The sequence below is a fragment of the Syzygium oleosum genome, unplaced genomic scaffold (genome assembly GCF_021117445.2).
Source record: "Syzygium oleosum isolate NSW1041296 unplaced genomic scaffold, Sole_v2.1 Sole_v2.23, whole genome shotgun sequence".
Taxonomy (NCBI): domain Eukaryota; kingdom Viridiplantae; phylum Streptophyta; class Magnoliopsida; order Myrtales; family Myrtaceae; genus Syzygium; species Syzygium oleosum.
In genome coordinates, this window is record NW_026607507.1 from 6,374,023 (window position 1) to 6,388,887 (window position 14,865).

Sequence of the window (14,865 nt, forward strand, 5' to 3'; positions counted from 1 at the left end):
TAGGTGGCGAGTGGGTGGAGGGCGGTCGGCAAAGACGCTACGCGAGGTGAATAAATGCGTGATTATAACTTAACCGTTCTATGTTCATTAGTCATTTAATCATGTAATGAAGTCGCATCAACAAAGAATGCAAAAACTATCGATAGATTCATTTTGTGACTACCATGATCGATAAAAATTAATCATGATACAATGCGAACATGATTGGCTTGATTGAAGAAAACAAATTTTCGCCGCCCTAAATCGTCTCCGAACATCAATTTTTATTGGATATATTGACAATTATGGGGGATCGATTAGGTCTAGTTGCACTGCACTTGCACATCAGTTGGGTTGGTGAAGGATGTCCAAGTGGACACCGCTATGTACGGTGGAGTCAGCGCACATCCAACTTTGGTCCACACGGTATGTTTGATTTGGTCCTTGGCTTTCATGGAATGAAATGTCTCTGCCTTTGTCCCAGAAAGCACTACTCTTTCAAAAAGAAAAAAGTGACGAGTCAAGTGCTTTTTTGGAGCACTTCTAAAGCTTGATAAACCATTTGGTAAACTCATGGCTAGTAAACTGGCGGTGAATTTCTCGGATTCGATTCTTTTACCATTTATACTAATGTTTCCATTCAACATCTCTTTCCTATAACGATCACTATTTCCACCATAACTTTAGATCCATATAGCCCCTTGAGAGTTCGAATGAAAAAACAACCCAAGTTGTGGTTTCTACGGTTCCACTTCTTTCTTTCTTTTTTACATCTCTCTCTACCGCGTTTTCCGTTCATAGCTGCCGGCTAGATTATGATCAAGAACTAGCATCAACCTAATGAAAATATCAACCGTTGAATCAATCACTACACAAACTATTAGTAGCGATCTTAGAGAAAAACAAGGTCCAGAGTGAGCAAAATCGGGAACATCCTCGATGAGCAATTGAGCTATAAGTCTTGAACAAGCAAGTCGACAAGCAAAACAAATCTCGCTAAGAGATGTGAGGAACACACTCGTACCACTTGCTTGCATAAGCGAACGAATCGAACCACTAGGCTTCATATCGTCCGCTGCTACATGTCGTCCTTTGTGAGCCGATCTCTGACAAGAAAATGCTCATAAGCATCCCAACATGCAGAGGAAAATGTCGAATTGAGCAACTGAACCCAGAAAGAGACCTGGAGATGTAAGTTTTGCTAGAGAGGAAGTCATCGAGAGACTAGAGGCCCGACTCCGTGGGAGATTTGAGAATGATACAGTAAAAAATGCAGAAGATGCCTGTGCTTTGCAAGCACCAAAAAGAAACCCAGAAAGGAGAGACACACTGGTTGAAGATGCTTACTGCATTCGTCTATTCTTGAAATTAACAACTTAGCCGTTTTATAGGCTGTACATCAACAGAAGAGATCCCAACAAAAATAGCAACTACTTTGATTCAAAATGGTGAACGTGTGCAGCAACATGCTGCCAACTAAGTCCTGAAAACTAGGATCCACTAAGTAACAGAAACACACGACTAGCCATTAATTGAAAAACATAAAAAAACAACTTTGACTCTTTCTAACATGCCCTCCCTTAAACTGATACTACAAGTGATCGGTTTAAATGTGTAGAAATAAACTCTCCTTTAATCTGAGGCATCCATCGAACAAACTCCAAGGAGCTTCCTTAACTTTTGAAATGTGGCCATTTTAAGAGGTTTTGTGAACAAATCAGCAACTTGATCTTCACTTCTGCAGAAAACAAGATCAATCACACCATCTTTTGTAAGATCCCTCAAGAAATGATACTTCACATCTATATGCTTGCTTCTCCCATGTAGAACTGGATTCTTTGACAATTTGATGGCTGAACTGTTGTCACAGAAAATTGTCGTTGCTTCTTCTAGTTTAAACCGAAGTTCTCCAAGAATCTTCCTTAACCAAATAGCTTGACAAGCACTCGAGGTGGCAGCCACAAACTCAGCCTCAGTGGTCGAAAGAGTAACAATTGGTTGCTTCTTTGAACACCATGAGACAGCCCCTGAACCAAGCATAAACACATAACCAGAAGTGCTTTTTCGGTCATCCATATCACCAGCGTAATCACTATCAGTAAAACCAAGCAAATCTGATCTTTCTCCTTTCTTGTAAAATAACCCAAGAGATGATGTCCCTTTCAAATAGCGTAAAATACGCTTTGTAGCCTGAAGATGTTTTTCGGTGGGACTCTCCATGTATCTACTGATGAGACTAACACCATACATGATGTCAGGCCTTGTTGTTGTTAAGTACATGAGACTTCCCACAATTTGCTTGTACATAGTGCTATTCACTTTCCTTCCACCAGGATCCTTGGTGAGCTTTAATCCAACCTCTATTGGTGTGGCAACTGAATTGCAATCCTTCAACTGAAACTTCTCTAAAATCTCCTGCACATATTTCTTTTGGCAAACAAATGTACCAGCTGCAGATTGATTAACTTCAATGCCTAAGAAATAGTGCATTAACCCAAGATCTGTCATCTCAAATTCATGCATCATGGATTGCTTAAATGTCTCCATCATGGCACCATTATTCCCTGTGTAGATGAGATCATCTACATACAAGCATACAAGAAGTAGTTTCCCACCATGATCAACCTTAATAAACAAAGTATGTTCATAAGGACACTTCGTAAAGCTTTCCTTCAAAAAATAAGCTTCAATCCTACTGTACCAAGCTCGAGGAGCTTGCTTTAATCCATATAAAGCCTTCTTTAGTTTGTATACTTTATTCTCACAACCAGGCTTCACATATCCAGGAGGTTGGTCAATGAATACCTGTTCTTGGAGATCACCATGTAAAAAGGCAGACTTGACATCTAACTGATGGATAGACCACGATCTCTGAGCTGCTAGCGCAATCACCAATCGAATTGTGTCAAGTCTCGCAACTGGCGCGAACACCTCTTTGTAATCCACTCCGTATTCTTGCCTATAGCCTTTTGCCACCAAACGCGCCTTGTATTTGTCAATGCCACCATCCTTGTTCAGCTTTGTCTTGAAGACCCACTTGACACCAATAGTCTTGTGGCCTTTGGGAAGATTTGTTAAGTCCCAAGTATTGTTTTTCTCAATTGCTTTAATTTCAGCATCCATTGCATCTCTTCACTTTTGATGTTTTACTGCTTCATCAAAAGTAATTGGATCACTATCTGCAAACAAAGCAAAGTGAGTTAACGGATCTTCACCTTGATCAACTCCAGACACCTCATAATCTCTCATCCATGCTGGCCTTTGTCGGTGACGTTGGGGGCGTTCATCATGTGTTGCAGCAATATCTCCGAATTGGGCTGCTTGCTCCTGTTTCAATAGGGTCGAAGCATTGCGGCGAGACCAAATTGTGTTGTTGGTCTTCCTCACCAATCTCTTCAAAATCAGCTACAATTGGTGTAGCCCCTTCACTTGATCATTCCAAAGCCAGAAATTTTCTTCGTCAAATACTACATCACGGTGATTATAATCTTCTTGGTCACAGGATCATAGAGTTTGTAAGCTTTTGTTTGATCACTTACACCAAGAAAGATGCATTTTACTCCTTTATCGTCAAGCTTTTTCCTTTTTTGATCTGGAACGCGGGCATATGTTATACACCCGAAAATTTTGAAGTAACCAACCGTCGGCCTTCGTCCATTCCAAGCTTCTTCAGGAGTCATATTCAGAACAGCAAGTGTGGGACTTGTTCAAGAGATGGACACTCCAATTTACTGACCTACGGCCAAAACTTCTTGAATTCCACTACTTCGCAATAGACTTCGCACCATGTTGAGGATGGTTCGATTCTTCCTCTCACATACACCATTTTGTTGTGGTGTATAAGGCATGATAAGTTGCCCTACGAATTCCATGCTTCGTACAAAAATCATCAAACTCAAGAGACTTGTACTCTCCTCCACGATCGGTTCGAAGAACTTTGATTGGATTGCCACTTTCTTTTCGACAAGACTCTTGAAATTCTTAAATGCTTCAAAAGCTTGATTTTTCATGCAAGAAATACACCCACACCTTTCGACTAAAATCATCAATGAATGTGATCAGATATCGTTTACCTCCATTAGAAACCGGTGAAATTGGACCGCAAAGATCTGAATGAACCAGCTCAATGTAAGGACCCGGGGTCTACACTGTGTAATATTGTCCGCTTTGGGCCCACTGACCCTCACGGCTTTAAAACGCGTTACACAGAATAGAGAACCCAAGCCTTATAAACTAGCCCAGGACTCCCCCCCTAAGCGATGTGGGACAGAGACATGCCCCCTTGCCATCCTAGAAGCTCGCCAAGAGCCGCTCCTTGTCCAGGCCCTACGCCCCGGCGACCACTCTCCGCCTCGTCGGACCGGGTCGTTACATTCTCCCTCCTTCGAGCACAGGCGTCCTCGGCTTGTGGCCCCACACGCTTGATCGGGAGTCGGCTCGATACCATTTGTAAGGACCGGGGTCTACACTGTGTAATATTGTCCGCTTTGGGCCCACTGACCCTCACGGCTTTAAAACGCGTTTCACACGAGCTTCCGCTGCGTGCTGAGAACAAAGTCTTGAGGGGTGGGTCTGGCCTGTGGGCTTGCGCCCCAAAGAGGACAATATTGGGCTTGGGGGAGGAAGGGCCAGAGAGCGCCTCTACCCAAGACAACGCGTTTTAAAGTCGTGAGGGTCAGTGGGCCCAAAGCGGACAATATTACACAGTGTAGACCCCGGGTCCTTACACTCAAGCTACTTTTTTGCCCTCCACGCCTTGCCTTGTGGAAACTGAGCTCAATGTTGTTTACTGACAACACAATCCTCGCAAACTTCTGATGGGATTTTGATAGCAGGGAGTCCCTCCACCATTTGCTTTTGGTATAGTGTCCGCAAACCACCAAAATTAAGATGCCCATATCTAAAATGCCATATCCATGCTTCCTCTTTTAATTTTGCCACGTAACAAGCATGATCAGAATCATGAAGGTAAAGAGGAAACATTCTATTTGATGTCATATCAACTTGAACAAGCAAGTTCTGCTGCTGATCATAAATCTTGCAAACTCCACCTCTAAATACAATTTCATACCCCTTCTCAAGTAATTCGCCAGCACTCATGAGGTTTGTTTTCAATTCAGGAATATAGAAAACATCATTAATGGTCTGCATTTTCCCTCTTGAAGAAATTTGAACAGTACCTTTTCCCATGACTGAAATGGCAAAATCATCTCCAAGCTTCACTTTTGTGCGGTGGGTTTCATCGATAGAAGAAAATGCCTCCTTGTTGCCACACATATGATTACTACAACCAGTGTCAAGGTACCATAAATTTGGTGAAGACATTTCTTTCTCTTGACATGCCATTAGGAGCTTCTCTCCTTCTTCTTCATTTGCTGCAGCAAAATTTGTTGCTTCCACATGTCGACTAAGATTGGTTCGACATTCGGACTTGTAGTGTCCATATTTGTGGCATCTAAAGCATTCAACTTTAGATTTATCTATTGGTTTTGGCTTGAAACCACCTGCATACCAACCTCGACCTCCACTTCGTGCATCATTAGAAGAAGAGCCTACAATTCTTGGATTGATGTTGCTGTTGCGTTGGTGGAATCCTCTTCCTCTCCCTCTACCATTATTCATTCTTGTTCTTTGAAGAATGACGGAAATTAGTAGAGGTCTTCAAGGCTTGTTCTTCCGTATCTTGGTGTTGGAGCTTCTGTTCATGAACCAATAAAGAACCTTGCAGTTCATCAATTGAAAGTTCTTCAGTATCCTTAGCTTCTTCTATGGCGCAGACAACAAAATTGAATTTTGGATTCAAGGATCGAAGAATTTTTTTCAACAATGGTGACATCCTCCGTCTTGTCACCGTGGATTCGCATCTTATTAACGATTGCCATCATTCTTGAAAAATAATCTGTGACTCCGACTCCCTGATTTCATTCGTAGCGTTTCGAACTCCGTACGAAGAGCTTGCAGTTGTTGCCTCTTTGCTCTTGCAGAGCCTTGATACTTCTTTTTCATAGAATCCCATATTTGCTTGGAAGTATCCTTGCAAAGGATTGTCTCCAAGACAGATCTGTCAATGGCCTGAAAGAGATAGTTCTTGGCTTTAAGATCTTTCAACCTAACTGCTTCTAGAGCCGTCCCTGTGCTGCTGTCAACGTGGCTCCTTCTTCCGGTTCAGGAATTCCAGAAGAAACAACTTCCCAAAATTCTTTGGACCTTAGAAAATTTTCCATCAACATGCTCCAATGGTCATAATGACCATCAAAGCGAGGATTGCCGGTTGGACAAAATTGGAATCGTGGCCATGATTGCTGCTTGGCTCGATACCACGTCTGATACAAAAAATGCAGAAGATGGCTGTGCTTTGCAAGCAACAAAAAGAAACCCAGAAAGGAGAGACACACTGGTTGAAGATGCTTACTGCATTCGTCTATTCTTGAAATTAACAACTTAGCCGTTTTATAGGCTGTACATCAACAGAAGAGATCCCAACAAAAATAGCAACTACTTTGATTCAAAATGGTGAACGTGTGCAGCAACATGCGCTAACTAAGTCCAAAACTCCAGGACCCACTAAGTGTAACAGAAACACACGACTAGCCATTAATTGAAAATCATAAAAAAACAACTTTGACTCTTTCTAACAGAGAAGGTGGTTGCCAGGGGTTTCGATCGATCGAGATGCGAAGAGTTGATGGCGAGTGAGTGAAGTGAAGCAAGGAGCTTGAACCTTCTTCAATCGAGACGGCAAAGGGAGTAGGGTCTTAAATTGATTGGCTTTCATTTTTCCTTTTCACTAGAACGTGAGAGAAGAAATAAAAGCCATTTGTTCACATCCAGCTTCAGATTTGGCCGTCCACGGTGGCATGCGTTCAAGCATCGTCAGTGTCGCTCATCCATAGCGGACCATTGCTGCGTGTTCAAACTTTGATTATTTTGTCATTTTTTAACTCTAAAGAGTGTAGGGAGCCCGAGCTGAGGGTGAAAATAGCGGCTACCTTTCTTACTTGAAAAGAATATGAATTTCCTAGTTCGCAGCTAAACAGCCCATCGAAAGATAAAGGCAATGGACATAATTTAACAGCTCGAGCAATAGCACCATTCCTTATGAGAATTTGCTTCTAATTTTAGTGAGATGAATTCTAAGAAGGTTAGTATATGGCTTACCGAAGAAATGTCAATAAAAAACGAGAAATAAAAGGACATTTCTTGAAATTTATCAAATAAAAAGGAAAGAAAAATATATATAAATTCCGGGCATTGCACTTCATAACCCACCATTCTTATTGTTCAAAGTTTCGAGCATTTCTACAAATGCTAAAGTCTCGAGTACATAAGCAACCACATTGAAGCCATCGCCTAAATCAAGACGAACTTAACTAGCAGCGCCGGTGACAAGGTTCAGAATCCCCAGCGCCGCGAGATGATCCGGGGTCTTAGGATGTATAGCCGGTGTGCCGCCATTCAAGGGACCGTTTTGCCACACCTGGTTGATCGTCACCACGTCGCTCGTCAGCTGGAGCGACGCGAATATCGTCATCTCGCCGTTCGCGAACGTCCCCGACAGCGCGGAGAAGCTGAAGCTCAATCTCCCCTCCTGCAGCTCCGTGTCGTAGCTGTTGATCGGCGACGCGTAAGCGTAGAACGGTCCGTCTGGTCTTTGGTAAGCGACGAGGGCCTGAGAACCTATCATTTTGAGTCCCAATGGGTTGATGGCCCAAGCGATCCACTCGGAGGCCGTGGCGCCCACGTGTCTGAACGCCAGGTCGAGCTGGTGCGACGTGCTGTAGTTCCAGTGGAGGAATGAGTTTAGGACCGGAAGATCAACGCATTTCGTGTAGGTGTTTTGGTTCGAGAACTTGTCAGTTCTGGCAGGTCTGAGCGAGAGACAGAGAGCATAGAGAGATCAGAATTGAGGCAAATACTACGAGGTGCAATGACTTGTTCATGGTGATCGGTCATTCGAGTTTGGATCGGATTCAAGAGATTATGACCGAAGGGTACTTCAATTTATAGATCAAGTATCAAAAGATACTATCAATTGTCGACCGATTGTGTCATAATTAGTTGCACCGAAACGTACGTACATGTATAGCTAGCTAATCATGGAGAATATAATCTGAGTCGTGACTGAGCCACACAACTTTGTGTTATTTCCATAATTTGATCTGAATTCAAGATTTTTTTCCTTTTCCTTTCTCATACCTGTGCTTGATTTGCATGTGTATATTTGTATAAAGATGTATACACATGACGCTTATATCTACATGCCGAGTATACCCACTTGTCGAGATCCACTTGCCGAGGATACCAACATGCCGGGTATATCTACTTACTGCGAGTATATCCACTTACCGAGATCCACTTACAGAGTATACCCACTTGTCGAGCATACCCACATGCAGAGTATATCCACATGCCGAGTATACCCACATGCCAGTGATACCCACTTCCATTTACGGTTTCTAACTCGGTTGAAGTGCGAGTAATTATTTGTTTATTATTAATTACATGTGCAAGGACAAATTATTGTAATGCATGTGTATGGCTATGATTCCATGTGAGGAAGACATTGACCAAGGCCGATCTCTTGTCTGAGTATGTGTGAACGACTATGGAGTTAGCCGGATACTCTACCGTCTAGAGACCAGCACATTTTAGAAGGGTTGGTGTCATCTCATAAAATATCATGTCAAACAAGATGTGTTTGACATTCCATCGTCCTTTAGAATGGCTTCGGTGAATTTCTAACTGTAAGGTGATTTAAAATGATGATTAGCATATCTCATAAGGAATGTGAAGTGATATACATAAGATATTTATTGACGACTTGTCGCGAAATTGTCCCATAAAAGAAGTTTTACATTAAATTGCAAGGTTATAAGGTCGAACATTCTTCCAAGACCTAAACGCTATTAACATGCTTGCGACCAGAATTGCACAGGGCCAAACTATTATAGCAGCTACCTCCCTTTCGCAAGGGAAAAAAAATGGAAAGGGAGGCCCACGTGGCGACACGAGGCACGCAATGACTGCGCACCATCCCCATTATTATTGAAGTTTTCGTTTTAAGCCTAGTTAAGTTGGTGTCATTATTGAAATATTGTGCATTTTTTATTTACATTCGGCCCTTTTCGATTTGTAGTTCTTGAAGGGTTTGAACCTCATCAATGCTGCGGGCAAGCAATCAAATGGAAAAGACGCGGCATAATTTGCCCCCTTAATATACTCCGGTTGGGCATGCTTGCGATCATGTCTTTCTAGCATTGTACATATTCCACATGTATCATCCACCCGCCACCATATGGCAATTTCCACATTCTCGTGCCGCCATATGGCAACTCTTGAGTCTCTTCGATCAGGGTTTTCGAAGGAGAAACAAAAGGCCCGAGTCATGCCGCCGCCGCCGCCAAGAGAGGAGGAAGCCATGGCAATTTCAGCAACGTGAAAAGAGATTATTAATTCAATATTAAGACATCACACACACATATATATATATATATATATATGGAGAAAAAGAAAAGTATTTCGAGATTTTTTTTAATGAGGTTGTTTATAAGATAGATTAGGTTCAAAATTTAAAATTAACTATGCAATTCTTCAATTGACGTCTTCATTTCATTCAATTCTCCATTTGGTTGGTAGCTCATCGATAACCATTCACACGGTTCCACTTCTTTTTTTCTCTCTTCCTCGTCCTCCATTGAGAGCTGTCGGCTAGCTTACGAACAAGAACTAGCATCAACCTAATGAAAGTCACAACCATCAAATCAATCACTACACAAATTATTAGTAGCGATCCTAGAGAAAAATAAAGTACAGAGCGAGCAAAATTGAGAACATCCTCGATGAACAATTGAGCAATGGCTTTTGAATAAGCAAATCGACAAGCGAAACATACCTAGCAGAGCGATGTGAAGAACACACTTGTACTACGTGCTTGCATAAGGGAAGGAACCTCTAGGCTTCTTTAGAACTGTAGTGCACACCTTTATGTCGTTTGTGAGTTGATCTCTGACGTTAAAGCGCTCATAAGCATCCTAACATGCCGAGGAAAAGATTGATTTGAGAAATTGATCCCAGAGAGAGAGAGAGAGAGAGAGAGAGAGAGAGAGAGAGAGAGAGAGAGAGAGAGAGAGAGTTGGAGATGTAAGTTTTGCTAGAGAGGAAGTCATCGAGAGACTTGAGGCCCAATTTGGTGTGGAGATCTGAGAAGGTGATTGCCACGGCTTTCGATAGATTGAAGTTGCTTAAATCTTCAATCGAGGGAGTGAAGCACAAGAGAAGAGAGAGAAAGAGTAGGGTCTCGAATTGATTGGCTTTCATTTTCTTTTTCACTAGAATGTCAGAGAACAATAGAAGTCATGTGTTCGCAATTTAGGTTATACTGTCATTTTAACTCTTCGGGGAGTATGAAGCCTAAGCTGGGTGGAAATAAAGGCAATGGACCCAATTTAACAGCTCGAGCGGTAGCACCATTTCTTGTTATTTTGCTTCAAATTTTAGTGAGATGAATTCTAAAAAGGTAATTAAATTATTAGTACATCAATTATGGGAAAATTTGTCCATAAAGAACAAAAATAGAAGGACATTTCTTGAAATTTGTCAAATTAATCAAATAATAAGGAAAAGAAAAGGGATTTAAACTCCGTGCATTGCACGGGTCTCTATGCTAGTACTCATTTATTCATAACCCATCATACTTCTTGTTCAAAGTTTCAAACATTTCTAATTGCTGAAGTCTCGAGTACACAAGCAACTACATTGAAGCCATCGCCTATATCAGGTCGAATTCAAGTAGCATCGCTGTTGATAAGGTCCAGAGTCCCCAACGACGTGAGATGATCCGCGGTCGAAGCATGAATCGCCGGTGTACCCCCTTTCAAGGGACCGGTTTGCCACACCTGGTTGATCATCACCGTGCCACTCGTCAGCTGAAGCGACGCGAATATCGTCATCTCACTGTTCACAAACGTCCCCGACAGCGCGGAGAAGCTGAAGCTCAATCTCCCCTCCTGCAGCCTCGTGTCGTAGCTGTCGATTGGCGACGCGTAAGCGTAGAACCGTCCGTCTGGTCTTTGATAAGCGACGAGGGCCTGAGAACCTACCATCCTGAGTCCCACTGGGTTGATGGCCCAAACGATCCACTCGGAAGTCGTAGCTCCCACGTGCCTGAACGCCAGGTCGAGCTAGTGCGACGACGTGCTGTAGTTCCAGTGGAGGAACGAGTTCAGGACGGGAAGATCAACGCAATTCGTGTAGGTGTTTTGGTTCGAGAACTTGTAGTCCTGGTAGGTCTGGGTCACTGTTGGAAATAAAAAATACTTTTTGTAATCCAAGCTCATCTCGTGAATTGGATTCTTGCAATTATTATCTAGAGATTTGGAGTCTTGAAAATTGTTATCGAGGAAATTAATGTTTACTTATTGTTGCTTGTTTTCAAGATAGTTTTTAATTGTTCTAGTTATTTAAAGGGTCTATAAATATTATGTAATCTTTCAAGACATATTAGAATATCAATTCCAAATTTTATTATTCCAACATTTGGCATCAGAGCCAGTTTTGGCTGAGTTTTGTGAATTCGGCTTAGAAAATCTTGTGTCATATGGCCTCTGTGAATGGTGCCGGGACGATCCAACCTCAACTCCCAAGGTTCGATGGGAAGAATTTTGAGCATTGGAAGATCCAGATGGAGGTGCTATTCAAGTTTTAGGAGCTGACCGAGATTGTGGAAGAAGGATTCGTGGAGCCAGAAACGCCGACAGATTTGATAACGGAGGGGAAGAGGACGATAAAAGAAAATCGCAAGAAAGATTGTAAGGCTCTCTTTTACATCTTTCAAGCGATAGATTCGTCAATCTTTGAAAAAGTGGCGAATTCGAAGACGGCAAAAGAAGCTTGGGACTCTCTCATCAAAATATACAAAGGCGTTGAGAAGGTCCAGAAGGTTCGGCTTCAGACTCTTCGTCGACAATTTGAGCTCCTTCAAATGGAAAAGTCGGAGTCCATTTCCGACTATTTCTCACGGACATTGGCTCTTGTCAATCAAATGAAGGCCAATGGTGAGACTATTGGTGACCAACAGATTGTTGAGAAGATTCTTCGGACGCTAACTTTGCAGTTCGAACATATTGTGACTTCCATTGAAGAGTCTCGGGATCTCTCTATTTTGACCGTTGATGAGTTGATGGGCTCTCTACAAATGCACGAGCAGCGACTCAAGGAGAAATCCAAGACGGTAGAGGAAGCTCTACAAAGCCAGTTGGTGTTGCCCGATGAAAAGAAGAAACTTTCTAATCAAAGGAAAGATAAAAAGTGGCAAGAGAAGCATTCTGGACAACGAAAAGATAAGTCCCATATTCAATGTTTTAATTGTAAAAAGCATGGGCACTATCAATCTGATTGTCGAAGCAAGAAGATTGGTGGTCAAAAGTTTCATGCCAAGGTAGCAAGATTTGTTGATAGCGACGATGAGCATGACAATGCTCTTTTGTTCACGTGTGATGCTGCGGTGGAAAACCAGAAGAACATTTGGCACTTAGACACCGGATGTAGCAATCACATGTGCGGGGGGGAAGAACAGCATTGGTGCCAAAAGTTGTGTACGGAGCTCGTTTTGGTGCCAAAAGTTTCATTTGGATCATTTAAGTGCCAAAAATTTTGAAAAACGATCACTTAAGTGCCAACTCCGGTCGGTTTAGGGAATCCGACGTGGCATTTTTTATTAATTTTTGAAGCCGATGTGGCTCTCGGAGATACTGATCGCACGTACATCAGATTTTTATTTTAAATAATTTTTTTTCCTTTTTTTTCTTTTCTTTCTTTTTCCTTCTTTTCTTTTTTTCTTTCTTTCTTCTCCCTTTGGTCACTTGCCGGTGACCGGAGGCCAGCCACCGCATGCTGGCCTTGCCCGAACAAGGCCGCCGCCACCACCACAGCGAGGCCGCCCGCCACAGCGAGGCCGCCGGGCGAGGCCTGGGAGGCGACGCCGGCGGGCCGCCGTGGCTGGACGACGGCCGGCCTCGCCGGATCTAGCGAGGAGCCCTCGTCGGGGCTCGCCCTCGCCCATGCGGCGAGGCCGACCTCGCGGGGCTTGCCCGCCGTAGCCCGGGCGAGGGTCGGCCGGGCCTCTCTGTGGCGGCTGCGGCGGCCTCATCCCGGCGAGGCGGGGGCCGGTGGCGGCCTCGGTCACCGGCGGTGACCAAAGGGAGAAGAAAGAAAAGAAGAAAAAAAAGAAAAAAATTCAGAAAAGTATTTAAAAAAATCGAAATATATACGTGGAAATGCCACGTAGATTAATTTTTTTAAAAAAAAATCCAACTAAGATTAAAAATTTAATTATAAATACCACGTATTAATTTGGCCGGAATTTCTCGCCGTTGGCACCAAAGTGATCATTTTTCCTCCGATTTGGCACTTAAGTGATCCAAATGAAACTTTTGGCACCAAAGTGAGCTCCGTACACAACTTTTGGCACCAATGCTGTTCTTCCCCCCATGTGCGGCGAGAAGGAATTATTCTCAAAACTTGATGACACCTTTCGTTCGGAGGTGAGGTTCGGGAATAATGCCAAAGTTCCTATCATGGGAAAGGGGGCAATTAAAATCAAGGCGAAGGATGGGTCGATTCAAAGCATTTTCGACGTTCATTATGTTCCCGGTCTTCGAGAAAATCTCCTAAGCATGGGACAATTGTCCGAGCGAGGCTATCACATGACCATTAAGGATGAGCTTTGCACGATTCATGATGGCAAAGGAGGGTTGATTGCGAAGGTAAAAATGGCTCGAAATCGACTTTTTCCTTTGTATATTAATTATGTTACCTCGTGTTTTAGTGCCTCGGTGCAAGATTCTTCATGGCTTTGGCACAAGCGGTTCGGGCATGTGAATTTTGACAGCTTGAAGCTGTTGTCTCGAAAAAAGATGGTGCATGGACTACCCGAAATTTCTTCTCCGAAGGAGATATGTGAACCATGTGTTATTGGAAAAAAGTGCAAAGATAGCTTCCCTTCGAGACAATCATGGAGAGCTTCAAAGTCATTGGAGTTAGTGCACTCCGACCTTTGTGGACCGCTCGGTGAATCGTCAAATCGAGGGTACAAGTATTTTATTACCTTCATTGACGACTTTAGCCGGAAAACATGGGTTTATTTCTTGAAGCACAAGTCCGACGCCATTGATGCTTTCAAGGAGTTCAAAGCCTATGTAGAAAAACAAAGTGGGCACCAAATTCGGATTCTCCGAACTGATCGTGGCACAGAATATTTGGTTGGTGATGGCTTCTTCAAAAAGTGCGGCATCAAGCATCAATTGACAGCACGGTATACTCCTCAACAGAACGAAGTAGCGGAGAGAAAAAACCGCACTATTGTTGATATGGTTTGTACCATGCTTCGTTCCAAACAATTGCCTAAGCATTTCTGGGCGGAGGCGGTTGCTTGTGCTGTTTACTTGTTGAATCGATGTCCTACTAAAGGTCTTGAGTTCAAGACTCCGGCGGAGGTGTGGAGTGGTCGAATCCCTTCAGTTCAGCATCTTCGTGTGTTCGGGTGTATTGCTTATGCCCATGTGCCAAATGAGCTTCGCAAGAAGCTTGATGAGAAGAGTGAGAAGTGCATCTTCCTTGGTTACAGTTTTGCAAGTCGGAAGACCAAGTGGCTGACATGTTTACTAAGCCGTTGAAGACGGACTCCTTCCTTAAACTCAAGAGAATGATCGACATGGTCAAGATGAGCTCGGTTTAAGGGAGGCTGTTGGAAATAAAAAAGACTTTTCGTAATCCAAGTTCATCTCGTGAATTTGATTCTTGCAATTATTATCTAGAGATTTGGAGTCTTGGAAATTGTTTTCGAAGAAATTAATGTTTACTTATTGTTGCTTGTTTTCAAGATAGTTT

At 42.9% G+C, this 14,865-nt stretch overlaps 2 protein-coding genes and 1 long non-coding RNA gene across 3 annotated transcripts; all 3 read right to left on the reverse strand.

Moving 5' to 3' along the window:
* Positions 1-151: 151 nt before the first annotated feature.
* LOC130141016 (uncharacterized) lies at positions 152-1,227 on the reverse strand. The gene is made up of 2 exons (XR_008818963.1): positions 998-1,227; positions 152-469 (listed from the first exon to the last, which is right to left on the reverse strand). It is a non-coding gene; the product is annotated as an uncharacterized LOC130141016 (long non-coding RNA).
* A 6,118-nt stretch (positions 1,228-7,345) lies between these two features.
* Positions 7,346-8,426, reverse strand: LOC115663702 (cytochrome b561 and DOMON domain-containing protein At5g47530-like). Its single transcript, XM_056321564.1, has 2 exons — positions 8,326-8,426; positions 7,346-7,847 (listed from the first exon to the last, which is right to left on the reverse strand). Exons 1-2 carry the CDS (start codon positions 8,424-8,426, stop codon positions 7,346-7,348), a joined length of 603 nt encoding a protein of 200 aa, XP_056177539.1.
* Positions 8,427-10,763: 2,337 nt separating this feature from the next.
* Positions 10,764-11,081, reverse strand: LOC115663701 (cytochrome b561 and DOMON domain-containing protein At5g35735-like). Its single transcript, XM_030585687.2, has one exon. It carries the CDS (start codon positions 11,079-11,081, stop codon positions 10,764-10,766), a length of 318 nt encoding a protein of 105 aa, XP_030441547.2.
* Positions 11,082-14,865: the final 3,784 nt, after the last annotated feature.